The sequence below is a fragment of the Octopus bimaculoides genome, chromosome 11 (genome assembly GCF_046866305.1).
Source record: "Octopus bimaculoides isolate indiv1 chromosome 11, ASM4686630v1, whole genome shotgun sequence".
NCBI classification, from domain to species: domain Eukaryota; kingdom Metazoa; phylum Mollusca; class Cephalopoda; order Octopoda; family Octopodidae; genus Octopus; species Octopus bimaculoides.
In genome coordinates, this window is record NC_142938.1 from 45,535,284 (window position 1) to 45,555,366 (window position 20,083).

The 20,083-nt window shown below is 31.2% G+C and overlaps 1 protein-coding gene across 1 annotated transcript in view; it reads right to left on the bottom strand.

Moving 5' to 3' along the window:
• Positions 1 to 2,188: 2,188 nt before the first annotated feature.
• Positions 2,189 to 20,083, bottom strand: part of LOC106869493 (serine/threonine-protein kinase MARK2) — a 94,518-nt gene continuing 76,623 nt past the window's right edge. Inside the window, exons 6-11 of the mRNA XM_089360615.1 lie at positions 19,637 to 19,707; positions 18,471 to 18,527; positions 17,251 to 17,386; positions 15,390 to 15,490; positions 12,014 to 12,133; positions 2,189 to 3,415 (exon numbers count right to left, since the gene is read on the bottom strand). Of these exons, the coding sequence (XP_089216741.1) occupies positions 3,113 to 3,415; positions 12,014 to 12,133; positions 15,390 to 15,490; positions 17,251 to 17,386; positions 18,471 to 18,527; positions 19,637 to 19,707 (788 nt within the window). The 3' untranslated portion in view covers positions 2,189 to 3,112. The remainder of the gene's footprint in view (positions 3,416 to 12,013; positions 12,134 to 15,389; positions 15,491 to 17,250; positions 17,387 to 18,470; positions 18,528 to 19,636; positions 19,708 to 20,083) is intronic.

Here is a 20,083-nt window from a genome sequence, read left to right on the forward strand (position 1 = left end):
TTTCTACTTCATTTATATTGTTATACAATTGTAATAATTGGTTTAGAACTAACCCGGTTGTAGGAAATAAATTATGTGGAAATCAACTAATTGCATGCACTAATAAGACAAGAACTAATGAAGTTGATACACTCACACACAAACATCTGTCTCTTATAACATTACATACAAAAGAGCTGCTGTATAACTACTAACCTGAAATGATACACAGAAATAACAGTACCTTGCATCAACTAGCTAATATTACAATCTACTCAGGTATCAGTTAGATCCAATACTTTGTGAAATATCTTCTCTAAAAAAATGTGAAGATCAATATACAACTTACAACTATTGTACAAAATATTGAGAAAGTACTGCAAGAACTAATGGCAATTTTAAAAATTAACATATGAAAATATCACTAAGATTTGCCAATAATTCAAATTGATCAATATAGTTTGAGGCAAAAAGATTTACACTATCCAGAATGATCATATTTTGAGATGTGACTACAAATGCCAAAAAGAGAGCATTTGTGGACAATAAACACATGCATTTCTGCTCATAATAGAGTTTTATAAACATCTTTCAATATACTGCATTTTCCCATGCTAGCATGCAAGGTAGATTTTATGTCCAACTGCATACTGTTAGAGATAGTGTTTTGTGCCTTTAACCAATCATTCAACTATGACATAGAAGTGAAAGTTGTAGTCAGCCAAGCACACTGTTATGTCATCCAACACTGATGACAATTATCTAGCAAAATCAAATCTTGTTATTCAACAGAGGAAAATATTTAATTTAATATTAATTAATATCTCCTTTTGGAACCACCCAAATGTGGTTAAAAGAAATCTACCCAATATCTGACTATTTTCAGAAAGTATTTAGGAAGTTAAGAGAAACTAATAGTCATAAATTTGCAACATCTGCAGTATATTGCAGTTTTAATAAAAAAAAATCTTCAAAGTCTAGGAAAATACAAATAATTGTTAATGAAATGCGTATAGAATATATAATGCGCGCAAATGAATAATGTGACAATGTGCATAGCCATATATGTAAACCTATTACTAAGCTACTAAACAAATAGCTTTTTTTCCCCTCAATATAGAAACATTTAAGAAAGTAAACTATGGAAGTGACATAACATAAACCAACAAAACCACCAGCAGAAACATTCAACAGAATCCTAAAACACAAATAGCATCCATATAAATGCTACAAATATTTGATCCCAAATTTAAAAAAAGAAAAGCAAATAATCCATTATTAATAATAAAAAAAAAATTAAACTGTCAAGAACTACTTGTTGAATATATTTGTGTTAACTACAACAAAAGTGCATGCGGGTTACTTTCTTTTTTTTCATTACACTTTTGAATTTGGCTAAAATAAAGCTAATTAAGTATGACACACCAAAATTATTATAGTATGGTCAATATTCTTTAGTGTTTATTCCTGATTATTGACTTTTTCTTCCTTTTTATTCTTTATGGTTTACATGAAAAGTTTCATTAATTGGACTTCTTACATATGTAAAAAAGTTGAGTATTTTTAATTTACCTTTTTGATGATTGAATTCTCATTATACACTAATTGTTTAACTGAGTATGTTGAATAGGTAAAATGAACAGTGCACTTTTCCAAAACACTAGGGACTGTCTTTGGACATAGGTTAATTGAACCATATAAAGCATTTTTATAGACCCTCTTTTTTTTTTTTTAGCACTAGTCCATAAAATATATTCAATATCAAAGAAATAAGTGTTCTGAGAGAAATTAGAGTTTCCAAATTTAATTCTTTTAACCATCACGTTTATTTTAAAGTCTATATCTTTTACACTGTTTCAATTAAATTTCAGAATTTGCTAAGAATGCTTTTAAGTAATATGAGTTATAGTTTTTAAAAAGAACAAATTAGCAAATGAGAAAAGGTGTATAAATAATTTACATCCAGCAAAGAAATTACTCAAAACACTGAACAAGACAACAGCCATCCATGGAAAGACAAGATAAAGACATACAGATGAAAAAGTGATGCAAATTAGAGAAGTGCAAGAGGTAAGTGAATGCATAGCATGCAAGTGATATTAGGAACTGGATTAAATAAAGAGTGATTGTTCATTTATTAACCACATTACTTGCATCTAAAAAGCAATGTGTTTAAGAAACTTAAATGCCAAAGAAGCTTTTGAAATTATTTCTTTTTTTTTTATAAAGCAGTAGCAGAAAAATATGCTATTTGTACCAGGGAATCTTCATAATCATGTTATTAGGATTTTAGTAAAAATGTACATCAGCTCAAAGAGGGGTAAACAAATAAGTGAAATAATAGTTGAAATACCTATTTCCCAGTTTATATATACATATAATGCCACAAACATTATGTACATGCACACCTATATACAACAAAGCATGTATATCATATATTAAATGAATTCTCTAAAGCTAAACTTAAATTTCAAATGTAAATAATCAAAATTCTATGAAGGATTCATGATAAGAGAGCACAACCCAATCTCTGAATCCTCAACATCATAGTTGGCTAATATTATAGGTAAATTCAAGAGCTTTCTTTCAATGAAATCAAATCAAGATTTTCAAATCTTATTGACATTTAATTATTTTGCACACCTCTGGAACAAGAGGAAAGAAAGGGTAAAACCATAAGTGTGGTTATTTTCAGACTAAATACCTAGCTAAAATAACTGCAACAGAGTGAACTCTGTTACAAGCACCTGAAAGCCAAGTAATGATGTTAAATCTACCATTCAACAGACAGTTTCTCAGTTGAGCTTCCATACACTTTCTACCTACCTAGTTTCCCTTACAAGGCTTGGGTCAACTTGAAGCAACAGTAGAAACTGCATAGTAGGATTGAATACTGAATCAGGTGATTGTGAGATAAATTTTCTACTCACATGGTCTGCCAATGAAATGTTAAACAATACTGATAAGTTAATAACCTCCTCCTCTATTGGAGAAATCTTGTTAGCTATTTCTATTTCAACGATTCATAAAAGCTCTATAAAAAGTTATTTACTTTCCCAATTTAAAAGGCAACTACAGACTGATTTCAAAGTATGTCTAACAATTCTTTAAAACTACATTAAATGTTTAATTATTAAAAACCTGCACATCTACTTGAAGCTAAAAGTAAATTGGGCATAATCTCAATAATGGTGAACACACAGTTTCTCTCCTCAAACTGTACACCCCTCTTTGAATATAGAGCTGAACTATTACTGACAGGTAGCAAACATGCTAGAAAAATCAAGGTCTTCCCTGTTACAAATATTTGATAAACGTTGCATAACGTTGATTTACCTATGCGCTTAGGATCAAGCTTGTCTCTACATGGCTCTTTGTAAGGCTTTAATTCTTTATCTTCATACCCAACATTGATCCAGCGGTCTCGCATAATGGTCTGTAGACCAAAAGACAAACTGATTTTCAGCACATAAAAAATAAGATAATCAAGCAAACAAATGGGTGGAAGAGACAACCACAAAGCCCACTTAGAGATGACAACAACAAATACGACAAAGCTCTGAAACAAAAAAAAAATGCATAATAAAAAAAAAAAAAACTGCATGCAAAGGATTTTTGACAGGTATCTCTCTGTAAGAATCCTGGTGTCCTGAGAAAAGAGACATATTGCACTGCAGCAGCAGACCTTCGCAGGATGTCCCTTAGCACAGCCACTAGATCAGCAGGGCGACAAATAAAAGTAATTGTAAACATAATGGTGGTGGTGGTTGTGGTGGTGGTGGTGGTGGTGGTAGTGATGATGATAAGAATAATAATGCCTGTTCAGCCTGTTGCTTCCACTCCCATGGTATGGAAACAAAATCTGAACAAGCTCATAGGATCATCATTTTTTTTTATATATATACAATTACCTATTCGAAGTGGATCATTTATGTCAGGTGGTGGTTCTACATAAGGCTTAAGTTCATCATCCTCGAAACCTATATTCATCCACTTGTCCTTCATTATTGTCTGTTACGCAGAAAGGAAGAGAACAATCCATTGTTAGTAACAACAACAATCATTAACAAATTTGTAGCAATGCATCCAAATCAGTATTGGAAATATAAAAGCAAAATCAATTATGGAGTGACTAATTAATGCAAGACAACTGTAGTATAATTGAAAGGTTCTTTGAATTAATGTTTCTTTTTGAAACTGCAATATGTTATAGAGCAATAATTATTACTTATGTAATCAATGTATTTGTTTTCATTTCAAATGGTAAAAGATAGACTTTTGGAAATATTTCAAGAAACTTTTTAACTCTTCAGTGTAACAAGTAGCAAACACTTTCACAACATTTGAACAATTGTAGAAATTATTTTATATAACCATTTTAATTTGGTTCTTTCAGCTAATATTAAAATTCCAAGAAGAATTCTTCAAATGAGAAAAACTAATTTGGATGCATCACTACACTACTATTATGAACAACTAGGCTTTATTTTCCTTTCTTCCTTCCAGTTATTCTGAAATAAAATAATAAACAAAATTGGAAAAGACAATAAAAAGGAAAATATTATTGAACTAAAGGCATCATACTATATAAATTAAATTTATTCCATCTACAAAAAGAAACAAAAAACAAAACAAAAAAAACGAATCCCACCTTTCTGAAATTTGAATGAGCAAACTTTTCTTACATCTACAAACATGTACCTGATGAGAGGGTTGCATGTATGTACATTCATTCATTCATTCATTCATTCATTCATTCACTCACTCACTCACTCTCTTTCTCTCTCTCTCACACACACACACACACACACACACACTTTTACTCTAGCAAGTACAGCCACTTTCCATGCTGGCATGGGTAGCTGATTCTACTTACATTTGGGTTTTCTCTCAGCTCATTTCTACTCATTCACCCACACTAATGCTACTCATCCGGAAGAACTTTCTCATTTCATTTCTCTCTTTGCAAATCTACATTGAAGCCCAACATCTCCCTATCATGCAACAGCACACTTTGTACACAAGCATCTTATAATTTATCCATTTTGGCTTCTAGCCTTCATTATACATGAAAGGAACATAGGGTTGAAACCCTGCCAGTCTTTGATGGTGTTGGATAAATGTCCATACCAGGAGAGCTTTCAGTGTTTCACTGTTACAAGGAGTTCTTGTTTGCTAGCATTAGTTGGTGATTTGCTGCCTAACAAAGTTGATTTTCTTGTGCTATGTATATGAGATGCATAAAAAAAGCCTTCTGAAGCATACATCCTCAACTGCTGTGAGTGTCCAGCTTTGGCACATGTACAGTGTGAGGTTTATCGGTTAATTAATGGAACTACTTTTTCATATGGCATTCAGCTCCATCACTGCAGATGATACTATATCAAGTTTTGCTTTTAACTTTTTATGGGGCTGCTGCCCTCAGCCAATGTACTTAAAGTTATTCACTTTTCCATGATTTTGTCCATTCAGCATGATGTTAATTACTACATTCTGATTGTGGCTATGGATCAGTATCTTGCTTTTTTCTAAATTGACTTCCATTCTATACACTGCTGATGCTCATCACAGTCAGGTGATGAGATCTTGGACTTCTGCTTTACTGCCTCTCATTAAGGTAGTATCCTCATCAATATGCAAGATGCAATCTGATGATGTAAATGAAGGCATGGAATACACTGTGTTTTTTATTCAAATTTTTTTTAAGATGTTAAAATGTAATGGGGAGAAGAGAAAACCTTCAATTTCAACAGTTGTACTGAACAGAGCACCAATGTTGTTTTTTTAGTAAAACAATGCTGTTTGAATCTTTTGTGAAGATGACAACATACGTATATGTATCATGATTATGGTGGATAGCAAGAAGAAATGCATTTAGTTGGAAATCAGAAGTGGCAATACAAGGATCAACCAAAGAAAGCTTACACACACCTTCCTCATGGACTACTGATGCATCTGATCATTTACTCTGTACGAGAATGTGCTACTTCCTTGAAAGTAGCCGAGAAGGGAAGGCTGACAGAGAATATCAACAGGGAAAAGCAGGCCAACTACTATGACTCTTAGACTCAGTTGGTTCCAATATATCTGTTAGCACAGTCTTTTAAGTCAAAAATAGACTTATAAGCCATCTCAAAACATTAATTTCAATGGAATAAAATTTGTGACATGAAAAGATATCATCAACGATAATACAAACACACATACATACATAGTGTATGCTTATATATGTATAGACACACACGTATGCACCCACCCCTACCTCTCTCTGTATATATAGATATATATAGATACACACACACACACTCTCATATATATGTACATAGATGTACATGTACACATGAACATGCACACATATTAGCAGAGGTGCACAGAGATGCTCAGTTATAGTATCAACAAAATACCAGGCAGCCATTGCTGATTTTAGTACACATTACAGTCAGATGGAAAAATCTGTATCTAGCAAATCTTCCTGACATGATTGACATCCAGATTATGGGGAATCTTAAGGGTGATGCATCTACCACCATTTCTAGCAGGTTGAGCAACCACATAGAAATCTTTGTTGACTTACACAAGTATGAAATGGTGGGGTGTTAATTTAGGAAAATATACAATTGTTATTTCAACCACCTCTAGCTACTGCATAGAAGTTACTCTACTCAGCTTATTCTTACAAACATAAGACTAGGGTGTGATTTAAAGGAGAAAGAAAATTTGGTTGCTATTTCTACTAGTTCTAGCTGGAATGTAGACATCTACATACACGATGGTGTAGTTTGAGAAAGATTTCTCAAATTACATTATAAGGCCATTTTCTATTTCCTGTTTGTGTTTGTGTCCGTATCCATATACACATACATACAAGTCAAGATAAGTGAAACTTCTTGTGCTGACCTATACAAAACATATGCATATGTTAAGCAGTAGGGTGTGATTAAATGTCCATTTGGCTACTACTTCTAGAATATCCAAACACTGATATCCAACAAAAAATAGCAATAAAAACACACCACCACTCTCCTCTGCCTTTCCATTCATGTGATACCACCTTTCTCCTTTTCTCTCCTGTCTATGACCTTCTATTTATGTGTTTCTCTTAGTCTCTCTGTATTCCATTCTACCAGAGAAGATGAAAGATTAATGAGAGACAGAAGAAAGAGAAACAGAGTTTGACATTACACAAATAATTTTTAATCTTTCTTTTACTGATACTATCACACTTCTCTTACTTTATATGTATCTACCTCTTGCTAATACGATTCCATTTTATCTTGGTCTTTCATCATTTCCTTTCTTCACAAATGGTATTGGGTGTGGTTCAAGGGAAATTTGGATATTTCTTAAAAAATAAAAGTAACACAATTTGCCTTATAACAGGACAAATAATACTTGTGATTTTGTGGGTGTCTGTTGTGTAGTTTCTAAAGACTAGGCAGGCATATGTATAATTCAGATAGATATCCATACCACACATCAGGTTTGTGGTGGATCTTAGTGACAAAGAAACAAAATATTCTCAAGAGAACTGCAATATATTATTATATAATGGCACTAAACAAAACCTCTTCTGTTTAAACTTTTTAACCTATATTTATCTACAAATTCTAAGAAGAGCTTATTATATGAAAGAAACTATACTACTAACACACAATTTAGGATTTTAGTAAAAATACTGACACATAAAAGGGTTGTGAGGCTGAAGTGAACTCCAAAATATACAGCTGATGACTTAGTCATTGCATTCAGATGTTATGTCAAACAACAGTTGTACTTTCATCATAGTTTGACAAAGAGCTCATTTGATTGACCAAATGTGTCACAGTTGGTGATTAGCAGTTTGAAGGGTCAAAAGACTTGATGCAACAACAATATGCAACTGGCCATAGCACTTTACAAATGTGGATCTATGTAAACATATTGGTTTTATTTGAATTATTTAGTTATTGTTCTTGTTATAATCAAACTACCTAGTATTTACTAGTCTATAGAAGTATAAACAAATGTTTGTAGATACAGCCTTCAAATTCATTCGCCTGTCCTTTGTCAACCTAACTTCATCATATCTAATTTTCAATCATATGATCTAAAACTTACTATCAACATTAGTTTTATAAATCTTGAGTGAGATTAACTAAATGCTATGTAATTTTTTTTAATCTGAAATCATTGAAACATAAATATCCACTACCATTTAGCACTTGATAAAAAATTCTTATATCACAATTACAAATAGATAAGACAGAATTACTTAGCTCCTGGTTTAAGAAAAGACAAAGAAAAAATTATAAGCAACTACTTGTGACATTTGTTGCTACAAAATAGCCTAAAAAGTAAATGAAAGAAATTAAGATATTACAATAAAATTTATATATAACAAAAAAAAAACATGCAAAAAGAAACAAAAGGAACTCTACTCAGCTTCTGTAAATAAATTTTAAAATAATTCCATAATAAATTAAATGTATTTAGCAGTTTGAAAAATTAGGAAAAAAATGTTTTCACTCATTGCTATTGAAGGAAGTGAGGAGGAATAGAAAAATTAAATTAAACAAAAATAAAATGTAAGGGAAAAAAGAGCATATGGTAGAAAGAATGAGGACAGAAAGAGCAGGAAAAGATGAAGAGACTACAGAGAGATGAATTTAGAAAATGGAAAAAAAATTTTAATTTAAAAAAGTAGGTAAATAAACTATTTGAGTCAAATTACTTCAAAAGAAATTTAATAATCCAGGTCAAAGTGAAAAACAAATTACTTCAATATACATGGTGTAAAAAAAACTTTGTCATAACATAAAGCATATACAACTGACAAAATGACAAGGAAGTCAACAATTAGAAAAGAAAATCAATGAATTAAAGGAGTTTGCTCATTTGTGTTAAAAGTTACAATCAAAATTCAAGTTAAGATTTATTAAAAATCTACTTTTCTTTCAGCTATTTCTCTGTATGTCCTTTTAACTACTTTATTCTGATCAATAATGATAGTTTGTGACAATTGTCAGATCAAGTTGCTCGCATTCACATTAAACATCTAACTAGAGATAGATATATAAAAATTCAGGGACAATATAAGTAGAAAGAACCTATTTCAGCTGATGTTAACAATAAGCTTTTAAGATCTCTCATCTACCAACTTCTGTTTTCCTTCTGTCACATTTATTTCCTTCATGTTCAAAAAGTGTGTGTGTAGGAAACTAGTCTATTCATATAGAGAAGCTAAATGTACGTTTATTGAACATATGTATGTAAATGAGCATAGGCACTTTCACAAGTAGCTCTAAGCACTTTTTCTCTCTCTAAAACAAGTGGAATAAATCTCTTGTAAATGACAGGCATTACCATCAATCAGTCCACTGTATAGAAAGAGTCCTAAGGTTAAACCATCACTATTAAATGAGTGTGTGCGTGTTTATATATATATATATATATATATATATATATATATATATATATATATATATATATATATAAACATAGCAAGTGCTACACTTAACCTCAACATGTCCCTATTAACCCTTTAGCATTTAGATTATTCTGTCAAATGCAATGTTTATCTGTTCACATTGTTTTGAATTAATCATGCATTATTTCATACCTTCAAGATTTCAATGACATGATAAGTTATTTTTAGAATGGAATTTTAGGTGGATGTGAGAGGTCCAACTTGGCCAGTTTGAACATAATACTGGTAGAACATTTAGGTCAGATATAGTCACTTTAAATGTCAAGGAGTTAAACACTGAAAATTTTCAAAGACTATTCAAGATAGATTTTGTTACAAGATAATGAGGAATATGTATTTTCACTTCCTTACAATATTCATACCTATTTTGTAAATGATGGGTTAGTGAAAAGCGAACCTGAACTGACTAGATGTGAACCTTCCAAAACATGAGTTACTGTGTCATACATCAAACAGTGGGTATCTTGGTTGTCTCCCCCATTGCTTCATCTGAATGAACTATTCTATGCTTCTAGATTATTGGACAATTATGCTCAATATCAGAAATGAATACACATTCAAATAAATACGCTTATTTAGAAGCCCCTAGATAATAAAAAAAACCTATTACGATCTACAATGAATGGCTGCAACAGCTTATAATTTTTGCAGTGTAAAGTGAAAGAAATAGAAATGTTCTGGATAGGGTACCATTCTTCTTGGCAGACACACTTCTTTCTCCAGTAATTAACTGAAAAAGAGATAACTACTTTTCCAAAGAAACTTTATAGAGCCTCTAGAAATTCACATGATGTTCCCTCCCATTTACTTTGCCAAAATACTTTCAGAGATATATATACTTTTTATAAATGGAAGATGGCATTGAATTATAAGAAGCAAATAAAGTTTATCATACAATAACTGCATTCACATACTCTTTCATAATAAAGATAATAAAAACAAAATAGCTAATGCACAAAATGGACATCCTTTAGCTGAGAATTTTCATGACCAACATATTCTGGTTAAGAAATTTACACACACGCGCAAACATGTGCATGCACACACACATCCAAACTAAAGTGAAGAAAGCAGTACTTGAAAACCAGAGCATCATTATTTAACATTTGCTTTTCTAGGCTTGCAGGGGTCATTTGTTGAGGCAGATTTCCCACAGCTAGATGCCCTTCCTGTTGACAACCCTAACCTGTTTCCAGGCAAATAATATTTTCTCATGAGAGACTGGAAACAAACAACAGTTGTAGGTTGGTGATGCCCATTTACAATCACATTATGTTAAGACAAGGTACACACACAAGTATGCGATTTAAATTGAAGTCAAATACATTTTCTTGTAACAAAATCCATTTTGAATAGCATGAGAAAACTTTTGGTATTCAATAGGAGCAAATATGCTACACACACATTTACATATAATTTCAGAGAGAAAATACCAAATAGCAAACCAAAAGAAGCTCTTCACAGATATTAAAACATTTTCTTCCTCTATCTTCCAAGTGGAAACCTGTTTCAGGACTGACACTAGATTCCATAACGTTTTAAGCAAATGGAATATGTATCCTCATAGATACGATAAATCAAAAATTGTTGCTTTGAGCACTAAATCAAGCATCCACTTAGTCTAGCATCACAAGAGTTCACTTCATTCATGACTGACTCAATGTAAAATATTGATTAACTAAAATTTGTTGTATAATATGCAATTAAAGAAAATTGTACTAAGTAGTCATGTCATCTTATGAATCAATAATTTAAGCTAAAAAGTAAATGAAGGATATCTTTGACTGAACCAATTAAAATTAACAGTAAATATTTATATCAGATCAAAATATACAATATTCTGACCTTATGATTCACATCCCACATAACTGATCAGGATAAAGTTAGCTAAACTATCAAAAGAATAAATTTTATTAATACATTTATGGTGCTGAGTAAAATATATCAAATTTAGATGTTTACTCTTAAATTTATTGTAATTGATATTCAGTTAATAAAATCAGATGAGACTTCAGAAACAGTTACATAATGAAAAACAGAGCTGAGTAGATAAATAACAAAACCAAATACTCAAAAAGATATAAAAAATATTTTAAAAATAAAATATTAAAAAGAAAGATTATATATACAAAGTATTGTTACAAAAAAAAAGAAAGAAATAAAACATTATAACTATTAATGTCATACTTTAAAAAAACATGCAAAATAAAATAGTTTTAAAATTTAATGAAGCCTTGTAATATTTTTGAATCTTTAATTATAAATGTAAAATTTACATATATATGAATAATAATAGATATTACACCAAATTACAAAATGGTAAAGTTTTGTATTGTTTTAAATGTTTAAAAGATGACTTTACAAGTTAAAATTTTTAAAAGATTTAATTAGAAACATGTGAAATTTTAAGAGGATCAAGTGTTCTAGCAATATTTCTAAATTATTTTAATGATATCGACTATATTTCAGAACCACAAGTTTTAATGTGTAAAAGTTAAAAAAACAAAACTCTTAGAAGTTGGTATTTAATAAAAGAAAGATATTTTCAGTATATAGTTAAAATCTTACCTCTAAATTAGCCCTCTTTGTAGGATTTAAAACAAGAAATTTCTTTAGTAAGTTTTCACAGTCTGTTGACATGTAGAAAGGTATTCTATATTTTCCTCGTAAAACTCTTTCTCGAAGTTCCTACAAAAAATAACAAGTATAATAATAGCAAGCTATCCTGGTATATGTAAATTGTATCAGTTACATACAAAGTTTCAAAATAAATTCACTATTAATTGCATGGATCTAGCAAAATTTTCTTCATTATCCTAAAATCCAATTTTCCATGCTCGCATGAATCAGACAAAATTTATGAGACAGATTTTCTATTACTGGATGCTCTTCTTGCTGTCAACCTCCCCTATTTCCAAGCAACATATTTCTCATAGAGTGCACAAGTTTTTCACAGAAGACTTTTCTTTGAGTTTTTTTTTTTGGTATGATAACTGACTTGTTTACAACCAATGTCACAACAAGGAAATATGAACATACATACACATCATATACATGCACAAACATTACATGATTCTTTCAGTATCTACCTACCAAATTCACTCACAAGACTTTGGTTGACCTAGGGTTATAAAAGCTGCCTAAGGTAACCCAGTGGGACTGAACCATAAACCATATAGTTGCAAAAGAGAATTTCTTGACCACACAGTCATCCCTAGATAGAAAATTTTTTTAATTCTCTCTTTTACACACAATATTTTAAACCACAGTACTCTAATTTTTACAAATTTCTCTCTTTATACTCAATCTTCATTTGAAAAGTTCTTTCTTTTTGTTTTTAATACCCTTGAATCTTACACCAAACTTCATATCATCTTTGCATTTAAACATTTGAATTTTTTTGTTTTTCAATTCAGTTTTCAGCAGTAGTCTTTTGGATTCTAATTCTAATGGATTATAATGATCTCTAAGAATGAGAAGTTGACTGCAAGAGCTTGTAACTCTCTTCAAATTCTAAAAATAATATTTTAGTTAACCAGGCAGAGATATTTTAGTTACCATGCATAACAAACAAAAAGTAAGTAAATAGTAACTAAAGAATATATTTACTAAAAACTACTCAACCCAGTACTTTTACTAATATCAACCTGCCTGAGACTGATCCTGATTCTATGATACATACTTCCTGTTTTAAAGTGATCTAAATTAAAACTTCCCGTACAAATTTCATGTTAATTTTTTTTCTTAACACCAGCTTAATAACATTATTTTACTAAATTCTTCAATATTTTCCAAATTAACTGAGATTAAGACAGTGTATTTCAACAGAAATATGGTAACAAAAAGGTTAATAAAATGTCTTAATTAAATTTTCCTTTGTTTCTACTTGACCTAATAAACACCATTAAATAGTTTTGCTTGCCCTCAAGCTATAACAGATTTACCTAAACATATAACAAAAACGTCTCTTAAATTAAAAAAATACATAATGCACAGGCATTTTAAAACATGAACTATGAAGTTGTGCTTGCAAATATACATATACAATTTCTGATTTCTCAGGATAATATCAAGAGTGGTGAATATATTTTAATAACAGGATGTTATCTTTGTCAAGTTATTGTACCAACCCAAGAAAAATATTCAACAACAGTAATAATAATAATAAAAAGAAATTAACAACCATTTTGCTTCTAGAATTGTATACCTGAACACAAACAGTACAGAAGTTAACATTTAAAAAATTATAGTAACAAAAATGTCTTTCCATTTGAGTCAAGTATTAAGGAAAGTATGTCCTGAAGATATGTTAACCCTTTGCATTTTCATAAGTTTGTCCTAAGTGTCCATGCTTGTTTTCAGACCTTTAGTTAGCCCTTATTTCATATGTTCTGAGTAATATAAAATCATCCTTATATAAATCCCAAGTTACCCTGGAGGTTGAAAATAAGTGAGAATGTTAAAAATATTTGCCTCATATTCTAGCAAGAAATTAAAGAAAAGCATAATAAAACTCAGAAATATTTGAAAAACAAAATAGATATCTTTATATATCAACTGAATTTTGCTGAATTCTATTTGTTGCTGATTAGCAAACATATGAAGGAAGGAAATAGATGAGGTAGACATATTTTAATTGTAATAATAACAGATACAGTGATGTGTTGAGACTATTAGTTGTGCTCAAAGATAAGCATCCATCTCTCGTCTTCACTTGACCCAGGAGTGTAGTTCAGTTAAAAGAAAGAGTAGTGAAGGAAGATGTAGCTGACAAAGGCTCACCACAGCATACCAATCCTTGCACAGAGAATGTTGGCAAACAGAAGGGCCAATTTATCAATAGAACATGTTCTTTGCACAAGAAATAAAAGAGAAGATACTATAATTCGGTCTGATAAGGAATAGGATAAAGTACAATAATCAAGCAGTAATATATAAATGAAGTGATGCATGTGTTTTTCATTTTCACCTCTGCCTAACTTTTTAGAGACAATTTCCTCTCAACCCACTTTCAAGTCAACATGCTTGTAATTTTGTCCCAGTTCCTATCCACATGGAAATCCAGATCAAACCAAACACTAAACAACTTGGTAGACAGGTCTATCAGTGACTATCCCTGATGATACTGGCTGATGGCATGAACTTGCCTGGATTAATTTTTGCTCTTGTTATCAGTTTTGTATTCCTTTAAAACTGCAACAGTGGTATCATATATCATTACAGCTCACCTGGATCGCAGTGCTTGGGATGCCTCATAACAATACCATTTCCACAGCAGTGACTCAAGAGTCAATATATACAAGAGAGATGGCAGGGAACACCCTCAACAGACTGAACATATAATTTAAAGCAATTCTGCTAGTCACTTAGTCTGACTGTTGAGCAGATGCCACAATATATTGATATAATCCGGCCTCTGTAAATGGGGCTGAAATCAGCCACTCTGGGAACAACCACCAAGTAATAACTAAAAGCTTTTAACTGATCCAAACTGATCAGTCTCACAAAAGCCAACTTAATTATTCACACTTTCTATGATACATCATCTGTAGTAGAGGTTGTCAAGGAGAGATCAGCCAAAATCAAACACAGATGTACTTTCCTGACTAGATTTCAATGAGATGAACCATTTTTTGTTAGCACTGATGATGCTTTTTATCTTTTATATTTTAACAATTCCTTTACCTAGGGTCATTTGAGTCGAAGGATGTTTTTTTTATTTCATTCATTTTTACAGCCAATGACCTTCATAGCAGTCATCACTCAACCATAAACTGAGAAGAGTATGTATTTAATTAAACAGATTGGGTGAGAAATATTTTCTGATTTACAGAGATTCTGCAATAGGATTTGAATTCATCACATTGTAGTAAACAGTACAGAATCTTCACTGCACAACTTTAAAACAAAGTTAAAAAAATAAATAAACAAACTCTATACTTACTTTTAAATTTTGACCATCAAACGGTAATGATCCACTAACTAATGTGTATAAAATCACACCTAAGCTCCACACATCCACTTCTGGACCATCATATTTTTTACCTAAAAAAGTGTATTTCATGAAAATATTTTAGCAATCAAAAATTAAAAAGTTACTTAAATAAAAAGATAGCAAAATTTTTTTCAGACATTAACAACTTTGTGGTTCTCATTTAGTAAAACTACCTTGTTTGTCATTATTAGTGTTGTTTTCCTGTTCATAATAATTACTTTTTAGACAACATTGATTGAACAGCATTAGAGTTAATGCTAGGTAGTCAAGAAATAAAGAGTAACAATATATCTAAATTCTAATCAGAGTTAAATGAATCTTCCTGGTAACATTTACCGTCATCACTACAAAGATGTGCAATATAAGAACTGATAATACTAATGAATATTCATGAAAATTACAAAATAGCATTTTAACAGCCACAAGTAGATTTTAGATTGTTGTCAAAACGAATTTCTTGAAACAATAAGACATAGTTTAACTAGCTTAAATTAGTTAAGTGGAATTTGTTCACATACACTCACTTCACAGTAGAAATATTTGGTTGGCAGATAAACTTATTCTGCTTTCTAGTAATACCTTCAATATACTGATTTCTGTCTTGGGTAATAAAGCCAATTTTTGTAAGAGAAATTTCATATTATCCTACCTTTTACAAAGGTGAAGCAAAAGTTTTGCAATATTATAGATGTGCTAGTTTGTGACATGTATCTCAAATGACCAAAGCAGTTCAAGCTGTGGAAGGTAACCACTGAGGTTGGTCGTATTGTGGTAGTTGGCACACTGACATACACATTGTTTAACTCTGCATGTAATTTGAAAGCCACACAGATGAACATGCAACGTAGTCTAATACGGGAACTTATACTTTAGACGTTTGAATTGGGCCATAATACTGTGGAAGCAACTAAAAACATTTGTTGTGTGAAAAATGAAAGCACAGTAGAGTAACCAGATAGTTCAAGAAATTTCACTTGGATTGCAGGAACCTCAGCGATCAGGCAAGGACATGGATTCTGAGGCCTTGTTCCAAGCTATAGAGGCAAATCTGGTGAGTAGCACTCAGAGACTATCGGGTGAATTCAGCATCTCACAGTCCAGTGTGATTCAACATCTTCACAACCACGGCAAAAACATCTGGAGTTACTACACAGGGGCAAGTAGATGTTTGCAACTGCATTGGTTAACAGAAAGTGAGCCCTTCTGCAGTAAGACAATGTAAGACTTCATACTGCTTGAATGACCCAGAAAAACACCAGGAACTTATAGTCTAAACCTAGCTCCCTTGGATTAATACTTGTTCTGATCCATAGCTCACTTCCTGCTCTCACAATATTTCAGCAATCAAGAGGAGGTGGAAACTTCAGTGAAAGAGTTCTTTGCCTTGAAGGAAAAGAACTGGTATCAGTGTGGGATCAAAGAACTGGCAGAAAGGTGGCTTCAGACAATGCAACACGATGACCTCTACTTTGAATGCTAAGCTACTTCTGTTGCAATTTGACAAATAAAGCAAATAAGTTACCAAAGTATTGCAAAACTTTTCACTCAGTCTTTTGACCCTGTATTCAATAGGGAGATTCATTAAAACTGAACTCCAACAAACTTGACCTTTAGTACTGTGCTAACTCATCCACCTTTATTTCATTAAAGAGTTGTAGCATAAAAGAATCTGAAGTAGCATTTTACTTCAAACAATTGGAAAACTGTAATTGCAACACCTTATTGCCAGTTTAATATTGTCAGATTCTATAAAATAATATGAGGAGACAAAATCAGACAAAAGAAATTTTAGAAGCTCCAAAATACAAACCTTGAAAGAGCTCTGGAGCAGCATAAGGGGGACTACCACAAAAAGTATCTAATTTACTCCCAGGAACAAATTCATTACTAAAGCCAAAATCGGCAATCTTTATATGCATATCACCATCAAGCAATAAATTTTCAGCCTAAAAAATAAAATTAAGATCTCTGAAATTAGGTAAAGTCATTTCAATTACAAATAACAAGCAGATGAAATAAAATAATATCAAAGAAAAGGTACCTTGATAATCATACTTAAATACTTAATAAGACAATAAATGTAAAAATTTAGTTACTTCATCTCATTTTGATTACATCTACCACCATCTAATGTTAGAACTGAGTAAGTATATACAGTAAATTTAAACATTTCCAAATTCTAACAACTGGATGCTCTTCACTTCACTAATACTCATTCATGAAGTGTCATCAACATCACCATCATCATACTTTTTCCATGCTTGCATGTCAGATAAGAGTATGTGGAGACAGTTTTTTTTACAGCTGGATTCCCTTCCTGTCACCAACCTAACTTGTTTCCAATTGAAGTAATAACCTCCCTGTCCACCAAACAACCCAGACTTGCTTTCATGTTGAACTGTAAATGAACACCATCATCACGAAGCTATTGTTTATGAACTAGTGAACAGGAGGTAAACACAAACTCACTCATGTACATAGACACTCATATAAGATGGGCTTCTTTCAGTTTCCATTCCATTTACCAAATCTATTCATAAGGCTTTGATTGAAGCAGAAGACACTTGCCCAAGGAGCCACACAGTGGGTCTGAACCTGAAACCACATGATCAGGAAGTAAACCTCTTAACCAGCCAACCATGCCTACTAGCAGTGACATATTTTCATTTCAATAAAATTAAGACAAATCAAATATTGCATTTTGCCAAACAGCACAAGACAAACACCGAAGAAGTGTTTGTACTCAGTCTGTAATCAGACAATTTTAATTTCAGCTATTTTGCTACACACGCATATATGCGTGCGTGTGTGTGTGTGTGTGTGTGGTGATACCCAAAGCAAAGCACATAATGCTTTTGTAATCTAACATAAACACACAAAAACATTAAAGCTACAATTAGATATTATAATTAAATTAAGCAACATTAAATATCTTGAAGATTCACATTTCAATAACTAAGTATATAATAAAAGTTGCAGTTTATTTTTCATGGAAGTTATCTAAAGTAAAATCATTATTTAAAAACATACTTTTAAATCTCTATGTACAATGTGCTTCTGGTGACAATACTGTACAGCAGACACGATCTATATAACAAAAATTAAAGTAAAACCTGTTAGTTTAAGAAATTTAAAAGACACAATCTCTAAATAATTTCCTGAAAATTACATTCATAAAAGAAAACAAAATATAGATATCTATGTGGAGCAAAACCAATGATATGAAAAATATAGTTGCTTCCGAGTTTAAAATATAAATAAAGAAAAGGAGCAAAACTTATTTTTTGGAACATTTTCATTGTGATGTAAAAATGTTATAAGTTTGTAATAATCTTCCCTCATACTAGCATGAACTAGAAGGTTGTCAGAAAAATTTTATCATTTGTCTGAAATGGAATTACAACTAGATACTGATGTAAGAGTTAGACACTCCATCACATTTGATTGCCCCAACATTATAAACACACTAGCAACAAATTACAAACTGTTAATATTTAGTCTGCTTCCATTTCACCATTAGAAATTAACTTCTCTTGAAATCTTAATTCTCTTTTAAATAATAGGAAGATCTGTATGTTTGAAGATATATTTCAGATGATACAAAGCATGCTAAAAGTTCAAAGAAAACTTTTATATTTATCAAATTTTGAAAAGTAATAACACATAAAAAGGTAATTTAAGTGAAACAAATTGAATTATAAACAACTGTAACTATATGAAAAGCTTTGTATTCATGCAAACTAAAAAAGAAATTAATATATTAAAAATACACCACAAATATCTACAGATAATGTATAAAATAGTTTTGCTGCAAAATTCAGTTAAAATGTTTAAAAATTTTAGCTGAAATATAAAAGGCTCCAATTTCAAATCTTGAGCCAACATTACTGACATAATCACAGTTCTATGTTTAAAAGTTTAAGAAAAATAATTTTGAGTATTTTATAATGACCATATCAAATGACTCGGCTCTAGGAGTTTAATTATTAACAAATGAAGATAGATGGAAGAGATATTTTATTTGTAAGATTACTACAATATTGAAGATACAATAATGCTACTGCATTTTAACAAAGAACTAACATTACTTGCAATATTGTGCATGGAAGAATGTTGAGAATTATGAGAAAAAATTGTCATTGAGAAAATATTTAGTGATAGTAAACAAAAATGATCTATAAGTTTGTGCAACTTACTTGTCTAAATTTGGCTCTGGCTTCCTTTTCTTTCATCCGACCATGTGCAACCAAGTAATCAAAAACTTCACCTGGGGAAAATAACAAATAAGTGATCACATGAACTCAAACGTCCAGCAACAATAGTTGCACTGCTCTTCCATGTTGTCATATCTTAATTTTCTCATGAATTAATAATTTGTATTTATGGGAACAAGATGGTATTTTACAACTAAATGCCCTTGTCAAGAAGAAGGTAAGTAGCTAACTCTTTTGGCAATCTGCAACCCAGAAATTTGTTTTTACCAGGTTCAAACATTTCTGTATCAAACAACAGTATGTACAACATCAATGCTTCTTCATTCATTTAAGTTTTCATACAGACTGCCAAACTGATATCTAAATTAAAAATAAATAAACCTCCATAAACCTTAATATATTTTATGGTTTATTTGTTACTCTTATAAA